The 26,835-nt window shown below is 40.1% G+C and overlaps 1 protein-coding gene across 1 annotated transcript in view; it reads right to left on the reverse strand.

Moving 5' to 3' along the window:
- Window positions 1-3,758: 3,758 nt before the first annotated feature.
- Window positions 3,759-26,835, reverse strand: part of CFAP58 (cilia and flagella associated protein 58) — a 59,227-nt gene continuing 36,150 nt past the window's right edge. The window contains exons 16-18 of the mRNA XM_068951157.1: window positions 11,261-11,380; window positions 9,074-9,207; window positions 3,759-4,890 (exon numbers count right to left, since the gene is read on the reverse strand). Coding sequence (XP_068807258.1) covers window positions 4,770-4,890; window positions 9,074-9,207; window positions 11,261-11,380 — 375 coding nt within the window. The 3' untranslated portion in view covers window positions 3,759-4,769. The remainder of the gene's footprint in view (window positions 4,891-9,073; window positions 9,208-11,260; window positions 11,381-26,835) is intronic.

The following is a 26,835-nucleotide window of genomic DNA, read 5'->3' on the forward strand; positions in this document are numbered from 1 at the left end:
TCGTAAGAGGCATTGGATGGGGTGAGCGCAGCCAAGAAGCAAAGAGACTAGGAGCCATGGGAGCAAGTAGAGCTTGTGCTCTTAGATGCACACAGGCATTGGGAATCTCGATTCCTCGTGAAATCCAAGTGCAAAACTACCTTTGAGTAACCGGCCCAATGTCACTGAAGCTTTAGTGCTGACAACACAGGATCCAAACCAAGCTCCGTTCACAAAAGCAGACACACAGAGGGGCTTGCATTCACTTGACACGGGGTGCTCACCCAGCTCAGAGCTCTCCAGTACAGCTTGAGACTCGAGTTTTAAGCCCAAGTCGTAAGGTGCTGACAGCAGCCAACCTGCAGAGGAAGGTGACAGCTGATGCTGCACACCCCAGCCCTGAGACAAGGTGCCACAGCCTCAGAAACACTCCTGCTAGCCAGGGCTGCAGCAGGGAAGCAAAGCTTTCCTTCCCTCCGTTTCAGAGGGCTCTGCAGAGTTTAGCACTTGATCTCCTTCTCCAATAGCACCCTCTTTACCCTAAAAGTCAACACACTTCCCCATGGCCCCCCACCCCCATACATGCTGTCTGCATTTGCTTGCCACCCAGCTAATACCCTTCAGAGAAGCCCACCAGTGGGCTGCAAGGGGAGGGGAGGGCAGGGCAGCACCCAGGGAGCAAGCTGAGGGAAAAGTAGGATCATGGCACCCAGCACAGCAGGAGCCTTGAGCCCATCTCAGTCACAGAGAGGCTCTCCTATAGCCTTACTCATTCAGGGTTGTCTGAACAACTTTGCATGCCTGTGAGGAGGTGTATAAAACCACTTAGGTCAGCAGAGGGATTAACAGAAAGTATATGGGTGCAATAAACCTATTTAGCTGCTCCAATTCAAGCAGAAATCAAGCTGAAGAGTAACAATGAACAGACAGCAGGAAAAAAAGGCTTCAGTAGCTCCAAAACTGTGAGTGCCAGTACAGCCTATCCACTCCCCAGGGGTCAGCCCCAGGTTGTTAGTGCCACAGGTCAGCTGTAAAGTGACAAGTACCTCTGAAGGGGCTTCTTGTCTGAGGTAGTCAAGAAGGATCTTCTTCGCCCGGGCTTTCACCACCTTCAGCCACCTTTCCTGAGGATTACTGCAGCTCACTCTTCTAAGCTATTTAGCAGGTGGCAGTAAAGCTATTTTCTGCCCTGCCATCAGGGCACAGCAAGAGCTAGCAGCTCCCTGCAGACCAGGGAGCTGGCAGGAATCCCAGGGCCAGCAGGGCACCCAGACAAGGCAAACAGGATAGACCAGAGATGGCAGCCAAGTTCAACCAAGAGTCCAGATCATCAGGCACCTCTGCAAGGATGGGTTGGGTCCAGCAGGGCCCATGGCCAGGCAGGGCTGCAGCAGAGTTGAAGACCAGCACTGCCACTGGGTTGTTGAGAGGAGAGTGGTGGCCCCTGGCTGGGCTGAAATAGGTTGGAGATGCCCCAGGTGAGGCCAATCAGGACCATTAAGGCCTGTTTGTGCCCTCAGGGCCCTGACACCTGCTGCTCCCTTCACCCTTGTGAAATTTCTTGTAAACTCTTCCATTTGTGGGTACCAGGCACTCACACTTTCCTTCAGCCTCCAAATTCTGCCCTGGTGTGTCTGTAGCTCTTAACATTACAAGGCCTGAGTTTGTGTCCTGTTTTTTACTGCTGTTGATTTAAAGGGTTCCCAGATTTACACCTGCACACCATGTTATCAGTTGTGCTGTATGTGCTACTATTGCTCTGAATTCATAAAGCAGGGTGTAAATTAAGGACTGGATTCTTGTGCTTTGGTAGCTAATGGGCGATCACAGAAAGGTCATGGTCTGCGCTTAAAACTCACGCATATGATGAATACAGACCTACCAGACAAGATCAGAGCTTAAGTTACATGGGATATAACTTACAACTTAAAGCACTGCCTACATATTTTAAGAACTCTGAAAAGAAACAATATTATATACCCTGCTCGCTGAAAGAGAATCCAGGAGAGCTTTACTACGCAAGCTCCCACAGCTCCAATCCAAACCCATTAAAGTGAAGAAAGACCCCTTCTAACCTAAGTGTCACGGGTCACTGCCCTTTGTCTCCATCTTTTCCCATGTCTTACAGGAACAAGAAGTTAAAGATATGCTTGCTACTTCTAGGCTTACTTCTTGCACAAACTGGAATTCAATTAACATTATTCTGCAACAAAACTTTGAGAAGCACTTCAGAACTGCTGCTCACAATGCAGCAGTGACTGAACAAATGATCCTCTCATTAACGCTCTGCCTTTCCCTGCTGCGCAAGCCAAATCCTTGAACACTAAAAGCACCTCAGCATCAGCTGGGTTCACAGACATCTTCAGTGATTTTTCAAGTCCCTTGACTTTTATAGACTGGAAGGGGGAAGGGATTCGGTGTGCTTTAATCCATTCTACTACATGAACTCGAGGTTTTGACTCGCTGGCCACTGTAAATTAAGCTGGCTGCAGTTATTCAGTTCCTGATTATGCTAAAAGTTACTGGCAATAATTTGATGACTGTATTTTCTTGTTTGATTTTTTTATTTTCTGCTTAAGATGTGAATTTAGTTTCTTTGTAAGTAAGTAACGAATGCAATAAAAGTAGAGAGAGCAGCCGACACATTCTAATCTGGAAGCCTGAAGGTGGGCATGAACACGCTATCCGCTCCGGTACTTGGGGGGCAAAGTTTACTGCACTCACTTCCCAGGCCTTCAGACTGGAAGAACACTTTGTATGAAAGAATCACAATTCTCTGAATTCCTCTATATATTTTTTTTTTAATCTAAGAAGACTAAGCACTTTTTAGACATAGGTAAATTGGTCTTTTCAAGTCCTTCGTCGAACATTATCACACCCATTTTAAAAACTGGAAAACTCAGGCCAAGAATTATTTAGGGTAGGAGTGTCTTACTCTAAAAATAGTCCAATCTGTGCAATGGAAGCTACTATTAAATACCTAAAAATAGGGAAGAATTTGTTTTATTAGTGCTTTCATAAAAATATAAGGAAATAGGGAATAGATCCCATTTGCTTGGCTTCGCTCCCTAGGCTGCAATCTTGTCTTCTAAACCCTGATATCAAGGAGATGGAAAGATGTACATAGCCTTGAATTATCTCTGGATTAAGTCAGGGAATACGCTGTACAGTTCAGAGTGTAATAAATAAGTTGTTTCTCTACAGTGTGATAGCATTCTGTGAGTCTAACTGTGCCTCTCCTATTCACATGCATTAATAAACGTGCCTTTGCCAATTTATTTCAACACAAATTACTTTCCAGGATCAGTAAGCATGGCAGAGTCCAGCTCCATACTGGATACTCAGAACCTTAACAAGGATCTTCTTTTAAAAGTGTCAGCTAAAATTTACTTAGGAACCCCTCAAACTTAAGTGTCCAGGTCAGTTATTCTGGTTTTACGGAGAGTGAATTATTGTAACTATAAGGACATGTCATTCTCACAAAAGACACGATTCAGACAGCATGACTGCCCTAAAATGATAACTTTAGCATAATACATTTGACAGTGAAAGAGCAATAATAGCATTTGGGGAACAAAAGGAAAACACAATAAATCTGATGACTAAGTGTTCCAGTCCCTGATGTAAAAGCAAAGTAGATCCCTGTCGTATTTAACTTGATTCCTCTGAATTAAACACTTCCATTAAAAGTTTCCCACAGTAGCTTTAATATTTAATTATGTATTCCACCAAAGGAAAGATCAAAATCTTTGCAAAGGGTTTTTTGTGCATGTGAAATATTTATCAGCTTATCTCTTTGGACAAGTATTTTTATCCCCCAGGCTGGGAAAGAGCTTCCATGTACAAATCAGTTTCAAAACACTTTATTTTACAGCTAGAAAGTTTTCTATACTTCAGCACCTCATGCAGTGACTTTGTTATTTCACTTGTTAATGAATGGTAATTAAATCTCTTTTGGCTGAAAAGGTTGGAGGGCTCCTGCTGTATTACAAAAACAATTTCTAAAGTTACAAAAATGCCCAAGTGCCTAGAAAATAAGGAGTAAAGTTTGCCATGTTTTGAGTCCAGGTTTCAATCAGGAGGAAGGATTCATATGGGAGAACAGGATGTTCTAGACAGAGTGTATAGTCTCCCCTGTTTGAACAGACATAATTATGTCATTTTGTGTTTATCAGACTAAACAGAATCGCATTCTTAATATTGTACATTGTGGCCACAGACTTCCTTGATCTTACTAAAAACTGTAGCAAATACTGAATAAACCAAATTATATGCTACCTGCACAAAGGTCTGTTACATGTGTAGATCTAAGTAAAAAGTTGTGAATTTTGGATTTGCGCAGTAGGGCTTGGGAACATCTGGTTATTAATTTTTCCTCTTTTCTGTTTTCTCATTCCTTTTAGATGCTTTGACTCAGAGGATAAACGGAGCAAGTGCTTGCAACAGAGGTAGATAAAGGGGAAATAACTACATATTAAGGCATTTTGTGGTGTTACAATGCTACATAAAGTGATACAGTATTGAAGAAGAAATATCAGCACGGGTTCCATGGTTCAGCTCCACTATTGTAGGCTTCTGCTGGCATCATAAGGGCAGAATTTGGTCCACAGTTGGTATACCAAAACTACATTAATTCTACTATCAAATGCCCTTTCCTGAAGGCAATACAGTGATTTCATAGGGAAAGATGATTCTGGATTACTTTTTAAATTATAATTTCTCAAACATCACAATACAAATAGAGTTTAGCAAGAAACCGGGAGCGGGAATGTAACGAGATGAGTCCATTCCTAAGCTGTAACATTGGGGAAGGGTCTGCTGAGAGCAAAGCCCCCTCCAGTGAAGCGAGGAACATCAGATCTGTGCCGTGGAAACTCGGACTCCGTGTCAGTTAAGGATCGTTCCTTCTCCCTTGAAATAGAAACAAAGAAAAGGAAAAAATTATTTTTAATTCCAACTACCCCGTGATGTTTAGAAACTCAGGAAATCCGTGTCCTCTAAAGTTTCTTTGATGCAACCATGTACCAAGAGATCATTAAAAAATTGTTGATTAAAGCCTGTTAGGCTAAACCACCAAGACTAGGTGTCTGTTTGGATCTCATTACAAGACTACTGATGTTTTTTGGAATTATTAAAAATTAGAAACAAATGAGCTCTTTTAATGCTACTCTCCAAAATGGTCAGAGCACTCATTAGAACAAGTTTGTGCCTGAGCTCCCTGACTTCAGATTTCTAATCATCATCCCATTCTGGCAAGTATACATTTGTTTTCAAACAAACAGCTACATTCATCAAAGGCGCAATGGGGAGATATTTTTCCTCTGTTGAATGCTAATGAATAAATACTGTTATCAGTCTTAACATTTTAACAAAGTTCTAGTGATAATTATCCTGCCTGCTACATTTGCAGAAAACTAACACGGTGCTGTGTGTGCCCTGATAGCCCCAGGAACTTGCTCTGTCTGAGGACCCAGGAGAGCTTGAATTTGGTGGCCTTAAGAGAACAGAATGTAGCCGTTTCTGCTCTAATGAGGTTGGTGAGGTAAGTACAGCAGAACAAACATAAAGGACAGTATTTCAAACGTGCTGTGATTTACCCGGAGGTTTCAGAGACAGGTCTTGAGATATTTATAATTAACCAAGTGGGGCTTTAGGAAGTACCAGTTTATCGTAACAGTAGTGGTCTCAAGGCTTTACAAAGGAGGTCAGTACCATTACTTTTATTTTACAGGCACTGCGACTGAGATACAAACATGAGTGCAACAAGGCTTTTGCAAAATCTAGTCTTGACTGATTAGCGTCCTCAGACCCCCATAGGGGACCAGAAAAGACTTCCTAGAACTAGTGTTTTCCACTTTGTCCCTGAGAAGGAAGCTCAGAGAAACCTTGTATGATGACTAGCTATGCAAGATGGCTCAGATGAACTTAAACACAAAAATCATTTGTAAATGTTTTAAACAACACCTGTGTGGAACCAATGGAAGTGCCAGCTGTCAGCACTAAGATTTAGATGCCTCATCCCATCCCACCACTGGACTTCCAGCTTCGGGGAGAGAAAGGGGTCCAGAGTTCATGCCCATTCTGGCACCAAGCTCCCATGGAGACAGCCCACACAGGTGCTCACGGGTAAGGAAAATTGTGTGCACCAGAGCTGTGACACATTATGCAGAATTAATGTGCAAGCAGCCAGGTGCAAAACCTCTCAGTTACTACTGATATTACTCAGTACAGTTATTTGCATGGGTTGGGCTGCAGTATCAGGTCTCTGGTGCAGATTTAAGCTAGCTTCATATTTTCTTACCAGTCCTTACTAGGATCAAACTGAAACCCAGATGCTAGAGGCAACCAGGAAAAATAATGAAGCAGAAAGGGAGCAAGAAGCAGCAGATGAAAGAATGGGGATAGTGAGGAAAAGAGTGCCAAAGCACCTGGGAAAGTCAACATCCAGAATCAGAGAGAAGAAAAAGAGGATTCCAAATTCACAACCAAAATTTCAAACGTTAGATTTTCAGCTTGAACCTAAAACAAAGCTAAATTCCTGTTGTCACTTATTATATTCCTTCAGCATCCCACGGAAAGCTGCATTAGTTCAGTATCAAGACTTTAAATCACAAACCAGAACTGTCTTGTGTGAATCAATAAAAGCTTTAGATGATACCTTTGTGTAGGGTTATCTGAGAGTATAAATTCTCCTTCATACCAGTGCAGTCAATAATGCTGCTAATGCTGTTGTCCTTACAGGATCCTCTTTTTATCAACAAAACCAGCCACATTTATTTCAGACATGGTGTTAACATTAGCCAGCATGAGAGAGATCAAGTTAATGGTTACCTGTCATTTGGTATTTAGAACAACCTGAGATTATAAGAATCAAATGCCCCTGGCTCCCTGGCTAGTGTCTACATGCCAGGCTATGCCTTTACAACACAGCCTGAGGCTGGGAACGATGCAGAATGGCAGCACTTCAGGGGGCGAAAGACTGCTTGGGGAAGGGTCTGCCTACAGAACTGGCTCTCTCTGTTGCAGAAAGCAAAGGAAATGCCATGCATAGAAAGCAGTTTGGAGGAGGACAGCTGCGTAACAAGGCTGTTTCCTTTGCACTGCTGTTGGGCAACACAAACAGGAGTCTGGAGACTACAGAAGCTGCAGTTATCTGGGACTGATGTGCCGGGTTATGCCTTGGGAGATACACATCCTTTAAAGCAGGATGTGGCCTAACAGGTCTCTCTGGGGAACCCCACAGTGAGGGACAGACCAGAGCACAAGCCCAGCACCTGGCTGGCTCTTGGCAGCAACACAGAGAGCAGACGTGTGAGCCAGGGCTAAGGATGCAGCATTGCTAGCTTCTGGGCCAGCGGTAGGAGGAAGGAGATGCTATGGTCCTGAAGAAGCATCACCAACAGTATGTGGATATATTTCCAAAACACAGGTGTCACAAAGATATCACGTTCATAGGACTGCAACCATGCCTGCCTACAAGCAGAACAACACCCTGTCAAACCGGATTAAAGGCAGATACCTATCCTGAACCTATAAAGTGTGATGAGTCTGGCACTAATTGACCTACACCAGGAAATTCCACTCACTGTGGATAGTTAGCAGACCCAAGTTCAATCACTATTATCTCACACAATATTTTGGGGGTTTTTTAAAGCTTCTATGTCCCCAACAAGATGTTTTATTCAATAGTTATGATAGGAATTAACTTAGGCAAGATATAACAATTTATAACAATTTCTTCTCATTGGATGAGCAGAAGGAAACATGGAGCCAGGATCCAAAGGCAAACACTGAAACTACTGTGAAGAGGATACTTAGCTGCTGGAAATGGATTACCAGACATGATGGTAGCCTCATGTATTGATCCTAGAGCTCCAGGAAGGCCATTAGCACTGCACAGCTGTTGCTAATTCCAAATATTAGGGTAATCTTATGCAATTTGCAGATGGACAAAGGTCACTGTTTATCACTGACTGTTTTGCTAATTCAGTCATCAAAACTCCTGGCTAAAATATGATTAAGAAAGAAATTGATACAGGCAGTTTTGAATTACATTCAGCAACACACAGAGCTGTGGTTCTTGGTGAGTGTGAGAACAGGATTGGCTGAGGAAGAGAAGGAGTGGAAAGACAAAAGGCATACACAGAAGAAAATGATAAGAATATCATCTGACTGCAGAAATCTGACAAACTTCTCTTTAGAAGGAAAAGTCAAATTTTCAGAAGTGACTAGTAATTTTCATGGCCCAGCCTGGAGATTTATTATCAGAATAGTCTCATCTCTCAGCCTGTTCAAATTAGGTCACCTTAATGGATCACAAGTTGAGCAACTAAGATTCTATTCATTTTCTTTTAATTGAGAGAAGCAGCTGAATGCTCAGTTGTGGACTGAGTGACAGGGAGGTGCCATCAAACTGCCACCGGTTGAGTAGAGACAAGAAATTCCTACAGGAAAGTTATTACACCCTCCCCTTGAACAGGTAGGAAGCCCAACAAAGCCAGTCTATGGGCACTGCTCACTTTCCTCCATCTGAGTATAGAAAGAGAACAAGAAGTGGACGGGAAATGCCTTTCTCCTCTGCAACCACTGGTAATGATACCCAGCCTCAGAAGGGGATATCATCAGTCCCAACAATGACATTATTTTTATATCAGGTTTAGGCAGTTGCCATCTGACAAAAGGTTGTCCCCCCATATAAGGTGCTTCATTTTAATAAGGTATTTCATATTAATACCAACTTGTATAATGCACTGAGGTCCTTATAGTGTTTGAGGATCTCTCATTAGATGTGAGAGACCAGACACTATTCTGTGTCCTCTGGGCACCACCTCATTGGCATGAATAATTTAACTGGACTGTACAACATGTCAGACACAGCAACATTGCTACTGGATGTTTTTGTCCTGACCACGGATCAGGACATCTAAATAAGACTGAAGTAATATGAAGAGAAACATTCAGGAAAATTAGACAATAAAACTTTATCACCTCAGTCAAATTTGGCCACATTCTGACCAAAAGGGTAACAGAGAATCTAAAAAAAAATCAGGCTTATGCAGAGAGATGGATAGACAAAATTATCATTGCCCCATACATGGCCTGTTGTTCCTTGCGTTTCTGAGCCAGATATTTCTTTTTCATGTTCAAAAGCTCGTTGGCAAGTCTTTCAATTTGATATTTGTATTCTTGGCTCTGTGATTCATACATATTCAGTTCTGAAGACAAAACCTAACAAATGAAAGGCAAAAAGCAGAAACAGAAGATGTTAGTTTCACATACAAGTAAGTTTTACAAGCACTTCTTCCTTTCTCATTCGACCATATAAGGCGTCATCATTTCCTACCATATCTCCTCATCATCATCTCATCATGATGTTTCATTTGACCATCTCTGCCCCTCTAAGGACAGTTTACAAAATTAAGTCTATGCTATCTATCTACAATAAAACATGCAAAATATACCCTAAGCATCACTGGAACGGTATTATTAATACATATATTAGTTCTTAACATTCTAGGACACAAATCTAGATGAAAACACAAAATGAAAGGCTTAAAAAATAATAAGGCAGGAACTTTAAAAAGGTATGAGCGTTCATTTTTAACAAGTAATGTTTTCCTAGCATTCCAACATCTTGATTTCGCATTTCTGATATAAATAATGTACAACAGCAAAAGCAAAGTAATGGCAGATTTGCACAGTTTGAAGAAAACTATGGTATTTAAAATGAAAGTGCTCCAGTATAACAAGACAGATTTGAAAGTTGTGATGTATAATGTGAACTGGACATTTCAAAATGCCTTAAATGCTTGCAATGGAATTAGAGTTGTGCTTTCTATTTTTTTTTTTTTTTAAACCAACCAGGGAAGAGGCTACCAGTGTCTAGACTTTCAAAGAATAGAGCAACTATTACTGAGAAATCTTTCCACCATCTGCCTTTCTGATCATTATTAATGTTTCTAACTGACAGTCGATTTAAAAAGCATATGAAAAGCCATCATGTTTGACTATGTTAATGTACAGCTCTTGCACCACCTTTCTAAATCATCTTACATACTTGTTCCATGCAGACGTTGTGAGACCTGCATGTAGGAAAGCAAACTGGAACTCTACTAATGGGTTTTATTCACTGGAATCCACTTTATTATCTGAAGTAATTAAAGTCACATAAGCGAAGTAGTTTCAGGCATGCAAATAGGAATACAATGCTGCTTCCATGTAAATCAATAAACTTTTAAGACAGCAGGAGCAAGCATAGCGTCCTCTCCTGCTTTAAGAAGGAAAAAAACTTGACCTGGCACCATAGAATGACAGGCACACCAGTACGCTACAGCATACTGTGCCTGAAATACACAGTAGCAATTTACTGCATTAAGGACAAATGGGAACCATATGGAAAACTTCAAATCACATTCAATTTAGCTAAATTTTGGCTTCTATTTTACATTTTCTACATTGCTTTTCTCTTCCATGGAAAGCTAAGAAGATTTGCATAACAGGCTCTTTTGTTTCCTAAGGGCCCATCTGCTCCTGCATTTTTTTCCTCATGGTTAGTACAGACATGATTATGATGCAGTGAACAGGAGATGATGACTTCAACAGAGAAAGGAGCTGTAAAAGCAGATGAACTCCTCAGGAGAGTGATCTTTCATGCAGACAAGAACAAGAAAAGATAAACTCATTCTATCATAGAATCACTTTTTAATATCATGCTTTCAAAGTTTTCCATAAGGTTCCTTCAGAACCAGGAAATCCTTCCTGTGATGACAAGGGGGTAGGACAGGTTACTCCTGTTATCCCTGTAAAAGGCTGCAAGTCTAACACATGTGTATATGTTGCAGGAGAAATAACAAGAATTTAAGGTTAGTTTTCTCAATATATTTCCACTAGCTTGTTAAAAGAAAATGAAATGGTTTTGATTTGCTTATTACAAGATCTTAATAATTTAAGAAAAGGGAAGGAGAAGAAGCTCAACCAAAAACGGATTGTGTCCCAGAATATGCATGCACATAGAGCATTCACAGCAATACGCTGCATATTAATATTCTAATAAGATTTTTTTCTCTTTTTTAATGAAACAAACAAACATTATGTGACAAAAAGCTATTTTACCACTATTGGTTCTCCCTAGGGGAGGATGTAGTATTAACCTTATTTTCCTGATCTAACATGCTAAGGCATGCACTTTGAAGGTCTTCTTAAAGCCTGGCTCTCCAAGATCACCAAGGATACAACTCTACAGCCCTGACTCTGTTGGCCAGAGACCTAGGACATCTCTTACTTTCAGTTGTTTTGTCTTCTCTCGGAGGGTGTGCCGGTAGAGCTGCAACTGCTCTGCTGCTTCAGGCCCAGGCTGTCGGGCCAAGACATGCTTCAATTCCACATATAGCTTCTCCTTTTCCTAAAGAAAAGAAGGAAGGAAAAGCACACATAAATGCTCGTACTTGAAACTACTGTAGCAGCAGCACAACCTGTGATGAAATCAACCGCACTGAAAAACGCAACTAAACCAGGAAGATATTTGCAGAAACAAATCTGCCTGTGTGTCAGGCTTTCCTCGCTAGCCATAAGGTATTTAAAGTTGTTGTGATAGCAGCGGGAGAGCTCATTAAGAGAAACATCCAGCTAGCTTGAACAACGAATGAAATCCTCTTAAACTCTGCCATCAGTGAGCACGCTTTACCACAGAGAACATAAAAGTAGCCAAGGTGGGAAATTAATCACTAGTAACCATGTTTATTGTAATCTTTCTTCTTATGAGCCACATTGCTTTACATCAAGGATCATAGCTCCATTCAATAGGAAGTGACCAGATTGCAGAAATCTCAGCAAGGACTGTACAAAAGAATCACTCCTTCTTCCAAACAGAATACAGCAAAGCACACAAACATACACACCTAAATACATACATACATGTGTGTATATATGTATATATACGCATACAAACATATAAATATAAACCCTTCACCTTAACTGAAGGGGGCCTGGAAAAGGGGAGGGAAGGACAAATAATAACAACTATGACTAGCACCACTACCAGTAAATAATTTCTCTTTGTCATGTGTCTGCTCTTCCTTCATGTCAGAGCACAATACTTGTGGGAATTGGGTATAACGATTCCCGAATGGAAAACACACTATGGACCAACTTGCGGATTTCAGTATTGAAAGACTGCTTTCAACTGTGTTTTGAGGATGTCCTTTTTTTAATCTGAGGAATAAAGCACTGAGCAAAGCCACCTTCACAGCTTTGCACTTTTCAATATTTTTATCATCTACCCTGCCAGACTAAGACTGTTATTATTTAACATTATTTAATAAGATCCTGGTGGTACCCAGAGAGCTGGAAGTGAAAAGGATGGGGTATTTGACTAGAAGTTGGACTAGCAGGCAAAAGATCTAAGATTTCTTAACTGAAGAGGACAAAAATGACAAGTAAGAGGTAGGATATGTGGTTATTTACAATGGCTTTGACAAAACCCCTTTCTACTGACTTTCTTGGGAGCTCTGTCTGCAACTCTTACCATAGGATTCCCCTGTTGGTGTGAGAAAAGAGCCTTAACGTCACGTAGAAAAGCTGTATTTGACTTTACTCAGTGCTTGAGTCAGTATTTTCAAAAATGATTTGTTATTTTGAACATATAAACTGCTCAGATTGTCTAATCTGTACTAGCATAAAGAGTCTACAGTTTTCAGACCTCAGCACCTTCTGAAAATCTGAAGGGTCACAAGTTGGGGACCCAAAAATGCACTTCAAAGCACGAATAACCTTATAAACATTGCCCTTAAATTTTGAATATTACTGGGGATTAGCCCCTTATAAATGCAGTGATTTATTCACAGTTCATCTCTACAGTAATCAAGAGGCCTCCTGAGACTCAGGCTGGAGTTTGCATTGTAACATAAATTAAACTAAGAATTCATTCTCAGTGGAGAGTTGTTATGTCACTTTAAGTGGCTTCTGCTACTACCTTTTATTCCTGTAGGTACAAGTTTTTGCCGCAAGTTAAAAGCGACACCATAAGAAAAATCTGCCTTGTCAAAATCTATCTGGTCAGTATTAACATTCTACCCCTGAATGTAGAGCAGATTTGTATTTTGGAAGAGTGCAATGGTAATTTGGATAAATGTGGAGCAGTTGATGGATTGAAGGTCTTACGTGCAATTGTTTTCCAATTTATTTCTCTCCTAACCCTCAATAAGGGCCAACCAAGCTCTTCACACATTGTGCAATGGTCTGTATAATAACCCCATTTAGAGACAAAGCATGCAATTCTATTATAAGGAGTTTCTATCTTATGCAACAGAGACTCGTTAGTTGTCCAATGTATACTGTCTCCATAACCCAGCAGAGGCAGAACCAGCTGTCTTATAATGCTTATCCTGTCCTTCCTTGCTAAGCACTGTCCATCTCTTTTAAATCTAGTCAATTAATATGTCACTGGGTTAGAAGCACCATATGTCGGCAAAACATTGAAAGAAAATCCTGGATATTTAATGTTGTCCTCATCAGTAGAATTTTATATTCACAGGTTGGCATTTTCTATAATCTCTGACATTTTACCCCAGGATGCAAAAACATTTGACTTGTCTATCAGATAATATGGTATTTACCTTTTAAATGAATTTTAAAACAACATCCACAAGAGCAAATCTAAGGTACTTGTGATATTATCAGCAAAAATGCATTGCTTAAACCTGGTACTTTCATCTCCACACACATAAAATCATAAAATCAGGAATGTCTGGCCAAAAAAAAAAAAGTCAGCAAAAAATAAAAGAGAAAACATTTTGGCTTCTGTAATACTTCAGCTGTACTGGAAGGATGCACAAGCTGGGCAATGTTTATTACATGCAAATCTCTCATAAATATCCAGCTATCACTTAGAGCTCGGGATGTGTGGAAGGACCTGCAGCGTGGTCTGACATGTGAGATGTATTCAAAGAAGCATTGCTTTCCCTTGTAGTGTGTAGACTAATACCCCCAGAAGATAGATCTATGTTGCTTTTTGGAAACAAACAATATGCATGTTCATTCCTTAAAACGTCTGAGAATCAAGTAGGGATGGATGGAAATAATGTATCCTGGCACTGACAAGAAAATCTTAAGCCAGCAATGAAGATCAGTGGTGTAGCAGTAATTAAAAACAAGAGGGTAAGCTTACCTGTTTCGTGTGTATTGGAAATTAGTGAACACTTTTGTCCAAAGTAGAAGTTGGTAGACTCCATTCATTCGTATTGGTTTCTATGCAAATAGTTTTGGAGCACATGCTACGTGAAATCCCACACCCGCTGTGCAGGAATAAGTCAAATCATTACATGTGTAAGACAGGTTTCTTTTACATGTCCCAAATTGCCTCCGCTCACACACATCCCCACTCTCGTGCCACACTGCAGTCACAACATAGATATTGCCAGAACTGCAGGTTCTTGAGATGAAATGAACTTCAAGTCACCAGCACACTGAGGCATTACCCTTCTTCTTCAGGACATGAAAGAAGACCCATCAGATCTTTGTATAATTCCAGATTCAAGGATTTTAAGCTTTCAGTGGTAAGAGGGATGTGCATTTCTCCAGATTGAGTCTGGGCCAATACCAAAACTTTTTATGTGATCCTTCCTATAGTAAAATTCCCATTGAACTCAGTTGTCGTTTGAGTGTAGGACTAAGCCCATAACTTCAACAAGCTTGATCGGTTTATGACACAAACTAAGCCAAGCCTATGCTGGAGAGATGAAGGTACATTCATTTTGTGTGTGCAGTGCACACTGGGAGACTCAGATTAAGGGTTACAGTCAAATCTCAGGCATTCCAAAGAGAAATTCAGTGCCTCTGCGAATACCTGTTGTATACGTTGTGTAAATAAAACTCCACATTATTTTTAGAACAGCCCTGCCTGTCTTAGATTTGTTTTCCAGGGGAGCTCTGAGGAGCCTACAGATCTGCCTTTAGGCTAGGCCATGACAGCAGGTTTCTGTGTTTCTAAGCTGCTCTCTCATTACTTCTGTGGGTTTTTTGCTGTTTTCCCCTAAATTTAACTAGCTGCTGTCTCAGTCAGAATCCTGAGTTCTCCTGGTATACTTACTATGCAACAAATAATTGAGAAAAAAGCATTTTCTCCTGTAGAGGACCGGCTGGTGTTGGGCAAATTTCAAGGCATTGATTCTTCAGGACTCCATGGTCACAAGTTTGCTTAGCCTACGACAAAAAGAATCACTTTTGCAAGCACAACCCTACTTCAAAAAAAGCTACTGCCACTGACCAACACAGTCCAGTTTGCTCATTCTTCCCTGCCATATAGACCCAAAATGACCTCAAGCCATTTCACTGCTTTCACAAGGAGGGGAAGGCAGTCTGTAATGCTGGGATAGTCCAACACATCAGGTATTAAGACTAAGAAAATGAAACTCCATTTCATGTCATCTTCTCCCTTTCCAAGACACCAGAAAACTCCTGAAATGACCCTACTTGTTAGCAATGCCCAGGGTATCACTCTAAGCCAGAGACGATGGATGACTGTACACTTAATGAAGATGTATTTACAGCAGAAATAGGCCATGAAACCCCAGCTTTTTCATTTTTACCAGCTTGTTTTCCTGAGTAGATAATTCAACAGATTTACCTGGCAGAACTGCACACCAACAGCCTTCTCAGTCAGACCTGCAAAAATCCTGTTATGCACCCAAAGCTCAGTTTCATACAAATCAAAAAACAAAAAGAAGAAAATACACAAAAAATCCCTAACCCTTTCAGCTTTCAGTCAGTACATTTTGTGTTAGCTGCTATCTCCAGTAACTGAAGCTCCATAGCCTTCAGCTAAAGAAAAAGCATGATTAAGATGTAAAGCAAAAGCATATAATGTTGTGTATGGTGGTAACCCCCAAAACATTTATTATAGCCAAAAATCTGTATTTTAATTAGTAAGGTGGAGAAAGTAACACAGTAACTCTGTAAGTACACTACAGGTCTTTACAGCTTTGCTGAGGAAAACAAGTCAGTCAGCATGCCACGGGGGGTTTCTTGTTTATTGGCATTAAAACCAAAATGTCAGAGCTATGCTGAACTCCAGAGCCATTTTGTTTATGATGCCATGAAGCAGCAGAGCATCCTTGAGGGGTTGCGATCCCTGTTCTGAAGCGTTAAACAGGAGGCTAGAATCTGGCTTAAATACATATACAAATAGATACATATACCTAGTCATAGTCATTTTACCTTTATAAGCAGCATACTTTTTTGGGTGTATGTGCATACCTAACACAGTAGCTGTTGGCTCAGGACATCTATGATTAACAGCGTTATGAGGCATAGAAAAAATTAGCATACACTAACCTTCACGAATTTTGTAACAATAGAAGAAAGTTGCCTCCAGCATTTTGAGAAACGTGCAATATGAAGTTTCTCAATAAACACTTTCCTAAAACTCCTGCTGTTTCTCATCCATTTCCTATCCATCAGCAAATACCTTTACAAGCAGCAGTTCCCTAGGAGAGCCTGCATTTTTATCATCATCTAGACCCTCCTTTAACTGTCCAGTGGGAGGTTCTTTTTGGGTAAATTAATGCAGGTTTGAAACGGGACACTGAAGCCCTTTCTCACTGTGGCAATACCAACATTGCATGAGACGCGTTGGGTCTTCTTGTTAAAATGCTGCCGTGAACCTGAAAGAAAGGCTGGGACAATTTCCCTGTCTTTGGTGAAATTTGCACCACTCTAGATAGAGCTAAACGAAACCTGTTTGAGATAAGTTATCCCTCCAGTTGAAAATAATGCTTCTCAAGAGCAAATTTGTTTCCTTTGGCACAGAGCAGACTGCACAAAATTGACTGGCATTTTGAAAACAACTTAACGAGGGAGAAAAAGTACCTTGGAGCATCTTTTAAGGTCTTCACCCTTGACTCTTATTCGTAACAATATGAGTTGAATGCTACATTATTACCATGTTCCAGGAACAACAAAGTACAAACATTTCCAGCTAAAGTGCATTTGCAACTTACTGTTTTTATTATTGCTAGGTACTAGGGCATCTTTCTTAGGAAGTGTGTGGGAAAGCATTTTCCAAAGGAAGATCAAATAGGTGATTTATCCTCCTCTCCCTTCTGAACTCTGACACACAAGGATAATAAGCTGTCAGGAGGAGAAAATGGCATGGATGCCTCTTGCTAAAATAACAGCAGCAATTCCCTTTTTACTATGGATATACACAAGACCTTATACAGCCATTAATCAGAGTAACTCTTTTAATCTCACTGTTTATCTTTACATTGCAGAAGATGACAAATTGATTATCCCCCTGATCTTTCACACGCACATATATACGCACACAAAACATAAGTGATGTGGTGAGCTATTCCCTGAGGTTGAAAGTTACTGGTGGCAAGGCATGGATTCATATAAATATCCCAGCTACTTCCACACCTGCAGCTTGCCAATACGGGCTGAAGAGAGCACTAAACAACCCTCTCTTTCATCTTCCAGTGAATACTCTTCCAAGTGTTCTGGGTGAGAATCAGAGGTTGACATAAATCTCATCAACAAGTATTCTGAGTGAGTGAGTCAACAAGGCAAACAGTGGAAACCTTTACTCAGCTAATAATTATAATATATAGGATTTCAAGCCAAAAAGGTCCCCCCCTCAAATGTACATCATTTGACTTTAAAACCTCTGTATTATAACTTCAGTGTAACAGTATGTCTTTTAACTATCTAACAGCAATTTAAACTTTAAAAACATCAGATGAATCAAATGAGAAGTACCAAGGCTCCCCTGTTAATGATTATTTGGTCCCGTACTATGGGGCCTTGGGTTGGGGATTCCCAGCAGACCTGGCTTCTGCTCTCCGTTCTGTCTCTCCTCTGGCAGATGACCTTGAAGGGTGACCAGAGAAACTGCATAGCTGCTTCTAGAAACACCTATCTGAACGTTAGGCACCTAAACTTCTTTAATCACCTGCTTGAGTTAGATCCTTAAATTTCCCCTGAGAGTACTTGGTTTCAAGTCTTTCACTGCTCTAGAATTGCTACCTTTGAACAGCTGTCTCAAAGTCAAGCCACCACTTAAACCTACAAATGCCTGTCTAACAAGGCAGCAAAGCCTACACACATCTTTCTGATAGGATAGCAGAGTCTCCCTGCGTATGCCAAGCACTGCAGGGACGAGAGAGCGGTCTCCTGTTACACTTTGGAGCCTATTAAGAGGCAATGGTACATCTAAGGAACACACACGGCAATTCTGAAATCATGAATGTTTTACGATGCAGCCTCCCTCTGACTGTAATTAGAGCTAACCTCTGGTACACTTCCCTGACGTCTTTGTCAGCTCCCCTGCCTGTTTCTTAAAATTCAGAGAAACAGGACTAAAGAAAGGGGAGAGAGAGGGAATCCTGATATTCCTATAAAGACAACTTGCTGCGCCCAAGTATGCTGTTCCCCGTCCAAAATTACAGCTATGCATACTAAGCCAGGCACAGGAAGGCTCAAGCTCTGAGCTGCAGGACAGGGAGCAGCTGGCTGAGCTGATGCACCCAGCCTGGCAGAGATTCGCCGTGCACAGGTGTTCATGGCTCCTACACCCTCGGTGCCTCGTGTTCGGCTGTCTCAGAGTGAAGGATGGAGGAACAGGGTTCTTTCTATGCCTGACGGTATCATCATCTGTCCAAACTCTAACTACGACACCAACTGCCTGTCTCAAAACAGCCTAAACATCGCTGCATCTTTCTGCATGTTTTCCCAACAACAGCACCCTTCACATTCTTATGAGCATGAAAATAAGAAATTTGAAACAAATCAATAAAACCTAGCCTGTCTCTGTGGAATATCTTTTTTTGTAAATAATGTACAAAATAATAAACCATCACTGAATGGCATGCTGTAGATTGTCTATATCCTGCTGCTGAGGGAGGAGCAGAATACATTCGCCTCAATGTAAGAATGCCTGCCAAAGGGTACACCTGAATAATAAAGATCTGCAGCCAGTTCTGAGCCACACAGTACAATATGGGCTTGTGAATGCATTGCTACACTGCTGCTGCACTCCTCCAGTATTTTAACTTCTCTAACAGCTTCTGGATGACTGACAGTCAATATTGGATTACTAACAGCACTGCAAACTTCGTGCGTAGCAATGTATTCAGTCAGCACAACGAGCCATTTACTTTCCCTTAACAAGATAACCAGTTGATTAATATACTTTACCCTGGGGTGCACAGCAGATTTATTTCCTTCCCAGATACATGCTGAATACAGCAATGAGGAGTAAATAAGTTTGTTTTCAGCGTATTTGTTATGTACTGGAGCAATTCCTGAATTTTTTACTCCTGAATTTTTACTGAATTTTTTTGCTAGCTTTATTCTAGCAAACTATCATTGAAGCTAATGACAATTCTCTCTGAGTAAGAATTTTAGGAATTGGTCATTTTACAAAATATTTTGAGTTTAATGACACAGTATGTCCGCGCTCAGGATTTCTGTGTTCAAACCAGATACAAGGGATTTGAAGAAAATACTTTGGCAATCACTGTTAATTTTTGCTTTTCTGATGCAGATTACAGGTGACAGTGATACCTGGATACTTACATAGCCTCCTGCTTTCTGTATCTGAAAGATGTTCAACCTTTAACATACTTACACTGCAATACTGCTTCCAGACAGTGCAGTGATCCTCTCCCCATTCTTTAAAAAGTGCTGGACACAAAGAGTTACTACACGAATTGCCAAAGCTCACTAAAACTGGAAGATACACAGAAATGAAATTCAGTCTCCCAAGATCACCATGTCAAGTAAACCAGTACCTCTGTACTTTGCTTTTCAGAAACAATAGGGCTGGACTACAGCAGGAGGTAAGTGTAGGAAAAAAATCACAACTATGAACTGTAGTGTATCTAAAGTCAACAATCTTCCCCATGCATGCCAAAACTCATGCACTGGGAGGAGATGCATTAAAATGCAGGAAACAAATCTATACTTGACATTCATGTCTCAAGGATGGGTTTTGTGCAATTAAATCAATCTTGCATGATGTGGAGGGATGGCATCTGATGACCCACTAGAGTTCTCTTTCAAGTTCCAACTGAAGTAAATACATCAATTCTTTTAAAACCCGATTATATATTCATGTATGTTTCCCACCAATAACCCCAAAGAGATTTTTACTCTAACTGCAATTTCCTTATCTTTGCAATTGGCATCCAAAATATTTCTGGATAAAACACCATCAGAGCACCTAAAAATGCTATACATCCCCAGAGGTTGTTATTTTCCTTCATTTTCTTCTAATTTCTTAAATAAATTTGCATCTTGCTTGTGTCCAAAACTATTTATCACGGAAAATCTGTTTTGTTTATGAGGGCAACGCAGTTGCACAAAGATTCTTCCACTGAAAAAAATTCTTCATCAAAAATGTTTTGTTTGAGTGCTAAGTAATCTGCCTTGCCTTCTATTTCCATTGCCAGATGTATTTGCACGATTATTCTTATTGGAAAACAATCTTCTTATTGTAAAGAGCAGCTGATTATCTTCAGCTGATGCATTTAAACAGATCATCACCTTTCCTGCCTAGTTTTTGAAAGAGCTATTTAAACAGACAGACCCTAAGCAAAAAAAAAAAAAAAAAAAAAAAAAAAAAAGAGGGCTGAGAAAACTTTATTCTCTTCCATTTGGGATGCAACAGATGTAGGAGGAGGGAAAGAATATAAATGTCAGTATGTTTTTAAGAGCAGTTTATCATGCTGTGAGTTTCCATAGCATAGAACATTTTCTAATTCTAGATGGACCGAGATTAGAAGGGCTAAAATAAACTAATGAGCCAAGAAGTATATTCAAAATATGCAGAAATAGAAACTAACTCCCTTCTGTGGGGAGGCAGCACAAGAACTGAGTAATCTTCAAATCGCTATTTAATTTGTAAGGCTTATACAAAGCTTTCAGGTAGCTAACACAGATCCTCAATAGCTCTTCACACAGGTGACCCTAACCCTTCCTGATCGTGAAATGTGATTACTCATTACATCACAACAGGATTGCATGGAAACCCAGATAAATTAACATAATGATCCTAAAATTTCCTATATGGGAATGGTTTCACCCTGCTCACAGAAACCTATTAGATATATAATCTAGGCGAAATGAGAAAGAAAAGAAAAAAGTAATTGGAAAAAGAATATCAATGTCAAAACAAAAGGGACCAGAGAAGTACTAATGGTGTCAAGAAACCATCATGCCAGCCAAAGAATCACAAAAAAAGATTCTAACCCTTTAACATAACATCAATACTGGAATACACAATATTTCCACTTATAGGTAAAGTTAAAATCCCCAAACAAAGCCCTAGCTCAGCAATGAATGTTCCAAGCACAAGGAAAGGAAAAACAAAAGGATGTCACAAGAAGGAAAGAACCTGAAAAAGGGCTCCAGAAGGATGACTTGATGCCTGAAATATCTTCCTACGTCACTTCATACTGCACTAGAGGCTCCAGTTCAAATCAGACCCACTACCTCAGTAAACTGCTGTGCATCACAGTATTTTACTGGTAATTAGATATTTGTTGTCAGTCACTGGTTAGAACTGGGCTACAGCCAGAGTTCATGGGAACCCATTATTCTTTCATTTGAAGGAATAACAGTGATTCTTTTTCAGAGTTCAATTCTAAATCAAGGCAATTCTTACAGTGTGCCTTTGATACACCAGTGCATATCTCTGTATGCCACTGGGAAGTAAATTTCTTATTTAGGATTCATATCCAGCTGAAAACCAAAAAGTAGATGTTGGGCCTGAATCCCCACTGTGTTCCTCAGTTCTGTATTCCTGCATAAGTGCCTTGAAATTCTGTCCACTCGCTGACAACTGGGGTCATAACTCAAAAATTACACTCCATCAGGTACTGTTCTTTCTCTCTCCTCCTCCTTAAGATACATAATGACATTTTGTTTTTTTTATAAGGGGAAGAAGACATTTATCTGCCTTTTTTTTTTTTTTTTTAATGTTAGGAACCATTTGATCAATGGTTAAAAGTTTTGCTGGCTTGGCTCTCTCGGTGAGTGGCGTGATTTCTTTGTGCTGACACGGCTATGCCAGCTACTTGGCTATGCAACTAGATGCAGTTTTACTGGCAAGAAAGTCTTCTGCCCAGATAGTTTATTTCCTTCAGGAGTTGGTATAAGCTAAACCAGAAAAAGGGCTTTTTTGCCAGTAAGAATGGTAGTTTTAAGTGTAGAAAAGGCCTAAAAGCTCAATATACTCACTCCTTTAATTGATGGCTAAGAAAACTGCTGGCTTCAGCCTCAAGATAGGGGACTAACCCAGGGCTTCCAGAGGAAGTCAATTCCTGCAGGAAACAGAGGTAGAAAAGAGTCCAGTCCTACTAATGTATAAAAAGCCAAAAGGAAAACTTCTTTTTTATTATTTTTGGGTGGAAAAATCCCTTCATAAGGCTGATTTTATATATAAATAATAAAAGAGCAGTACAGAAAGGATCATATTTTGGCAGTGGATTTTGCAGTTCACCTGTAAATTTCAGTGCATACAAATCCCAAACTACCTCTACTAACATCTCTCTAAAGGTAAGATGACAGAAACAATAACAGGTAGGTCAAAAGAGATTGTTAACAGTCTACAGTCCCTGAACTGAACCTCAGTTATTTTAATGAAAATAGATAATTCTGTCAGAAAAATCCCCATCTCAGACTATCCACCCCACATGTAACGTATAAGTGGGTTATGCCTCAAGTCTGAGTAGGATCTATACCTGGCACCTGAAATAAATGAATGCCAACTTTGAGAAAGTAAATTAAATCTCAACTATGCTGAAGTTGTACAGAAAATACCTAAAATAAAACTGAACCGGACCATAAGAATACCAAAATAAAGGCAGATAATAGGAGCATATCCCCCAAAAATGTGCAAGTAGATTTTCTCTAGCAGGCTATCAAAACATCTCTTACTCAGCATTTGACTAGACTTTTCTGTGTTACGTGCTAATGGAAGCTACATTAAGCACTATTACAGCAATGAAGAACTTAGCAGAAGCATGCTTCATGAAATTGCCAAGCTAGGGAAAGAAATGATTTTCAAGAGGGCTAGGCTCTCATGAACTGTGCAGAGGAAAACGATACGAGATTGAAAAAATAGCGTTTTATATAATAAATAGGCAGACAATTTTTGTATAATAAATACATGGAAATAAATCCTAAAGCTCTTCCTTTACTCGGGAGAAGACTTCTTTGACTTCAGTATATGCCTATAAACCACAGGACACCACACTGTTCTAAAACAGATTTTTTTCATGAAACTATAGTACCAGCTCTGAGAAATATCAACGGTAATGTATCTATTTAGACACTACAGCAACAGGCATCTCAAACTGAATAGAACAGATCTACAGTCAAGTTAGCAAAATCAAAATAAAGCATCCACCTATTTTGAGTGTTTAGCTACCTTTTGTTACTACTGCATTGAATCATGTCTCAACTTTTAATACGTTCATTCACACACCATTAGAAGTGTGGAAATGCTTTCATTCCCTCTTTTCCCTGAGTAGAGGCATGCAGATGCTAAGTACCTTGCCCAAGGTCACAGAGAAAGTTTCCTTCACTCTTTTTTCCCTCTGCATTTTGCAATACCTAAAATGAAACTCTGCTGATTTATGCTGGTGACAGTAGCATCCTCTCTGCCTCTTCTACTCTCTGTCAGTGGGACCTTCAGTTCTTTAGGGAGGATTAAAACTTTGCTAAAGAGCTTGCCTCAGCAGAAGGACATGTGGGCGTTATCTGGCCTGTAATCTCTGAGTCAGATATATGAGCTAATCACACCTTTTACCCTTGCACTCTTTGAAACTATGAGCTCAAGATGTTAACAGCCTTGAAAGATCACATCCTAACTCCCCAGTCCTGGTCTTCAACTGTTCACAGCTTAAAAAAATATTGAATAAAAAATTCTGTATATAGAAGAACAATACTTTCACTACTGCACGCAAGGGTTAAACGAGACACAGGTGGTGGGATTTTGCATTTGTCACCACAAAACATACAGCTCTATCCTTTCTCCCTGTGCCTTTGTCTCCCTCCTCCCTTCATAAACAATCTTGGCTGCACATGTCTTTTTACGTTTATGACCCATCTTCTGGGATGACTGACATCCGAAATAACTGACATACAATGTGAATCTTCTCACTGTTACCCATTCTGAGATGTGTAGCTGAATAAAATTCCACTCAGTCAGACATAAAATCAAATTAGAGGAGTTTGCTTTGAAGGGAAAGAACTAAATATGAAACAAATAAAGCAGTGTATAATTCAGTTTTAATGGGGTAATTTTCTAAAGCCACACTAATCATAATCCTAACAAGGTAATACAGTTATGTTGTGAATTTACTGCACATCACTGTTCACTATGCAGTTGAGCACCAATCACATGAGGGATTTGCCCCACATACAAATTGAACAATTTTTTTTTTCATTATTCAAGATTTGCTCAGCAGAGCACTTCTGTTTATTAATAATTACACCTTACGGCTATAAAACATGTTTTGCCTCCAAATATCCAAAACAGTGCTTATATCGCAAGTGTTCACAAAGGCCTTCACCCATCATTGAAATCCTCTGGTGAACACATGACATATTTCTTCACAAAGCACTGCAGTATTATTCAACGGTGTAGAAGAAAATCAAAGCATGCTATATGTTTTAACTGCACAAATTCAGACAGAAGGTAATGACTGAAACATGGAAGCTGGCTAACCCTGAAATAACATTTCCTACATTTGGTAAAAATGCCACTGGATATTTATTGATCGTAAGTATTCAAGACCTGGGTTTTGGATCTGATTTTTAAAGTAGCATTTTTCATCAGCACAGCAGCTCTCAACTGTGAGAATTACCCAAGTTATAGGAGAAAGCATGACCTACTGCTTTGCATTTACCTTTCAAAGTCTCTGGATGTCCAACCTTGCTTGGTGTATGAAAGCCAATAGGTTATAATCTAACGTGCTGTGGCTATAGGCCGCATACAAATCAGAACCAAGGAAAGAGTTAATAATTTGCAAAACATGGGACATCTTTCTACACCTTTATTTAAGTGTTCAATTCTGAAAAGTCATTCTAAAAAAAACCATTCATCAGGTTGCATATTCAATATATCTCAGCAAGCGTCTGATACAAAAAACGTGCCCTGCTGGCAGGTTAAGAAAGATGTTTTTGTCTGGGATTTTAGAGTCAAGCTGGGTTCCTCCTGGACAGAGTACTGTCAGCAATCAAAAATTTCTGACTAAAATTCAGTGAATCATTCTTTTAATCATGTAGCATGGATTCTAGGATGCTTTTACTGCTGCATCATTTAAAAAAAACTAACAGGTGAGAAAGCTAACTGAAAAGGCTAGGATCAAACACACATCAGGAGCAGGTGAAATAAGCAGATGCTTTTCTACATGAATCCATATACTGAGATCCTTACTCAGCAAAAATTTCCATTTATATGGCCATCTCATTCTAATATATACCCTGTATACACCTGCTTTTTAAAAGATTATTTATAAAAAAAGACTGAAGTAACAGTCAGAAGACAAAGCTACAGCACATATGATACAAACAGAATTTATTTTTCTTACACAAACATTATGGCTCTGTGTGAGGATGCAGTAAGGTGAACACCCTACAAATCAAACTGCAGGTTGCTGACACTGGGCTCGACCATTTCCAGATATGGGTTATTTCAAAATTCAGAAGGTGTTTTTGATGTTCGATAATACCCAATCCACATAGCTTTTGCCACATAGCTTTTTTTTTAAGCCACATAATCTGCACACAGAGAAATCATAGACACAAGCGCTCACCAGCTTCACTCACAACAAATATCCCATTTGCCAGCATAACGGCCACACACACATAAAAACTGTTATGTATAACAAACGAGATTAAGTTTTGAGAACAGACATGCGTAATGGCTGTGCCCTTGTCTCAAGGCAAAATGTGGATGAGGAGTAGGAGTGAAGATTTGTGACTTAGGCAAGCGAATACAACACGCAGAAAGCCGTAGTTCTCTGAACTAGTAACTTTGTGTCTCTAAACGCCTGCAGGCTCTGAGCCGGAATACACGGAAGGTTACACTAACCAGGAACAGGCAAAGTTGTCAGCAGTTCCCACGCCCCTGCAAGGGATCAGAAACTGCACTGAACTGAACAGACTACCAGGAGACCCATAAAAAAAAAAACTCCTCCATTTGGAAGCAGAGAGCTAGCCCACATCTGTTACAGCTCCAGTGTAAAGGAACCTCCATATTTCCATGTTATTACCTTCCACCTACCCATAGTTGCATAAAAAAAAAATTCTGTTGGTAACAGGAATCAAAAAAGAAAAGACCTCATTTCTTCTAGCCACAGTAGATCAGTCGCTGGGAAGCTATGGCAGTTTAGAAAAACAACAAAAGGTGGTAAGGTGTCAAACGTCTTTAAGTGCAAGAGGATTTACCAAGATTAAAGAAAAATGAATAATCAGACCTTACGGGGGAGGGTATACTGGGTGTTATATTGGCCAGAGAGCAAACTCACTAAGCAAGGGCAATTATATTGAGGGAGAAAAATAAATTTTTTCAGAAATAAGAGCTAAATTACTGCTGTTTCCCCTAATTGTAAACTTTAGTCAGGATCAAGCTCTACTCTGTACCCACTATGGATAGGTGAATCAGAACCGGAGGTGGTGAAGCAACCCTCCTGGTGCGTACAGCTCCCTCCAGAAAGTTACACTACTGCTCTTACTCCGTTCCTGCTTCTGGAAGGGTTTCTCAGCCTCTCTCTCTCCCCAGAGTTTGGAATATGATACCATCAGCGTCACAAGTTACTAGTGAGTATTTTTCTTTAGTGGACATCAAAC

Source organism: Struthio camelus, chromosome 7 (genome assembly GCF_040807025.1).
Source record: "Struthio camelus isolate bStrCam1 chromosome 7, bStrCam1.hap1, whole genome shotgun sequence".
NCBI lineage: Eukaryota > Metazoa > Chordata > Aves > Struthioniformes > Struthionidae > Struthio > Struthio camelus.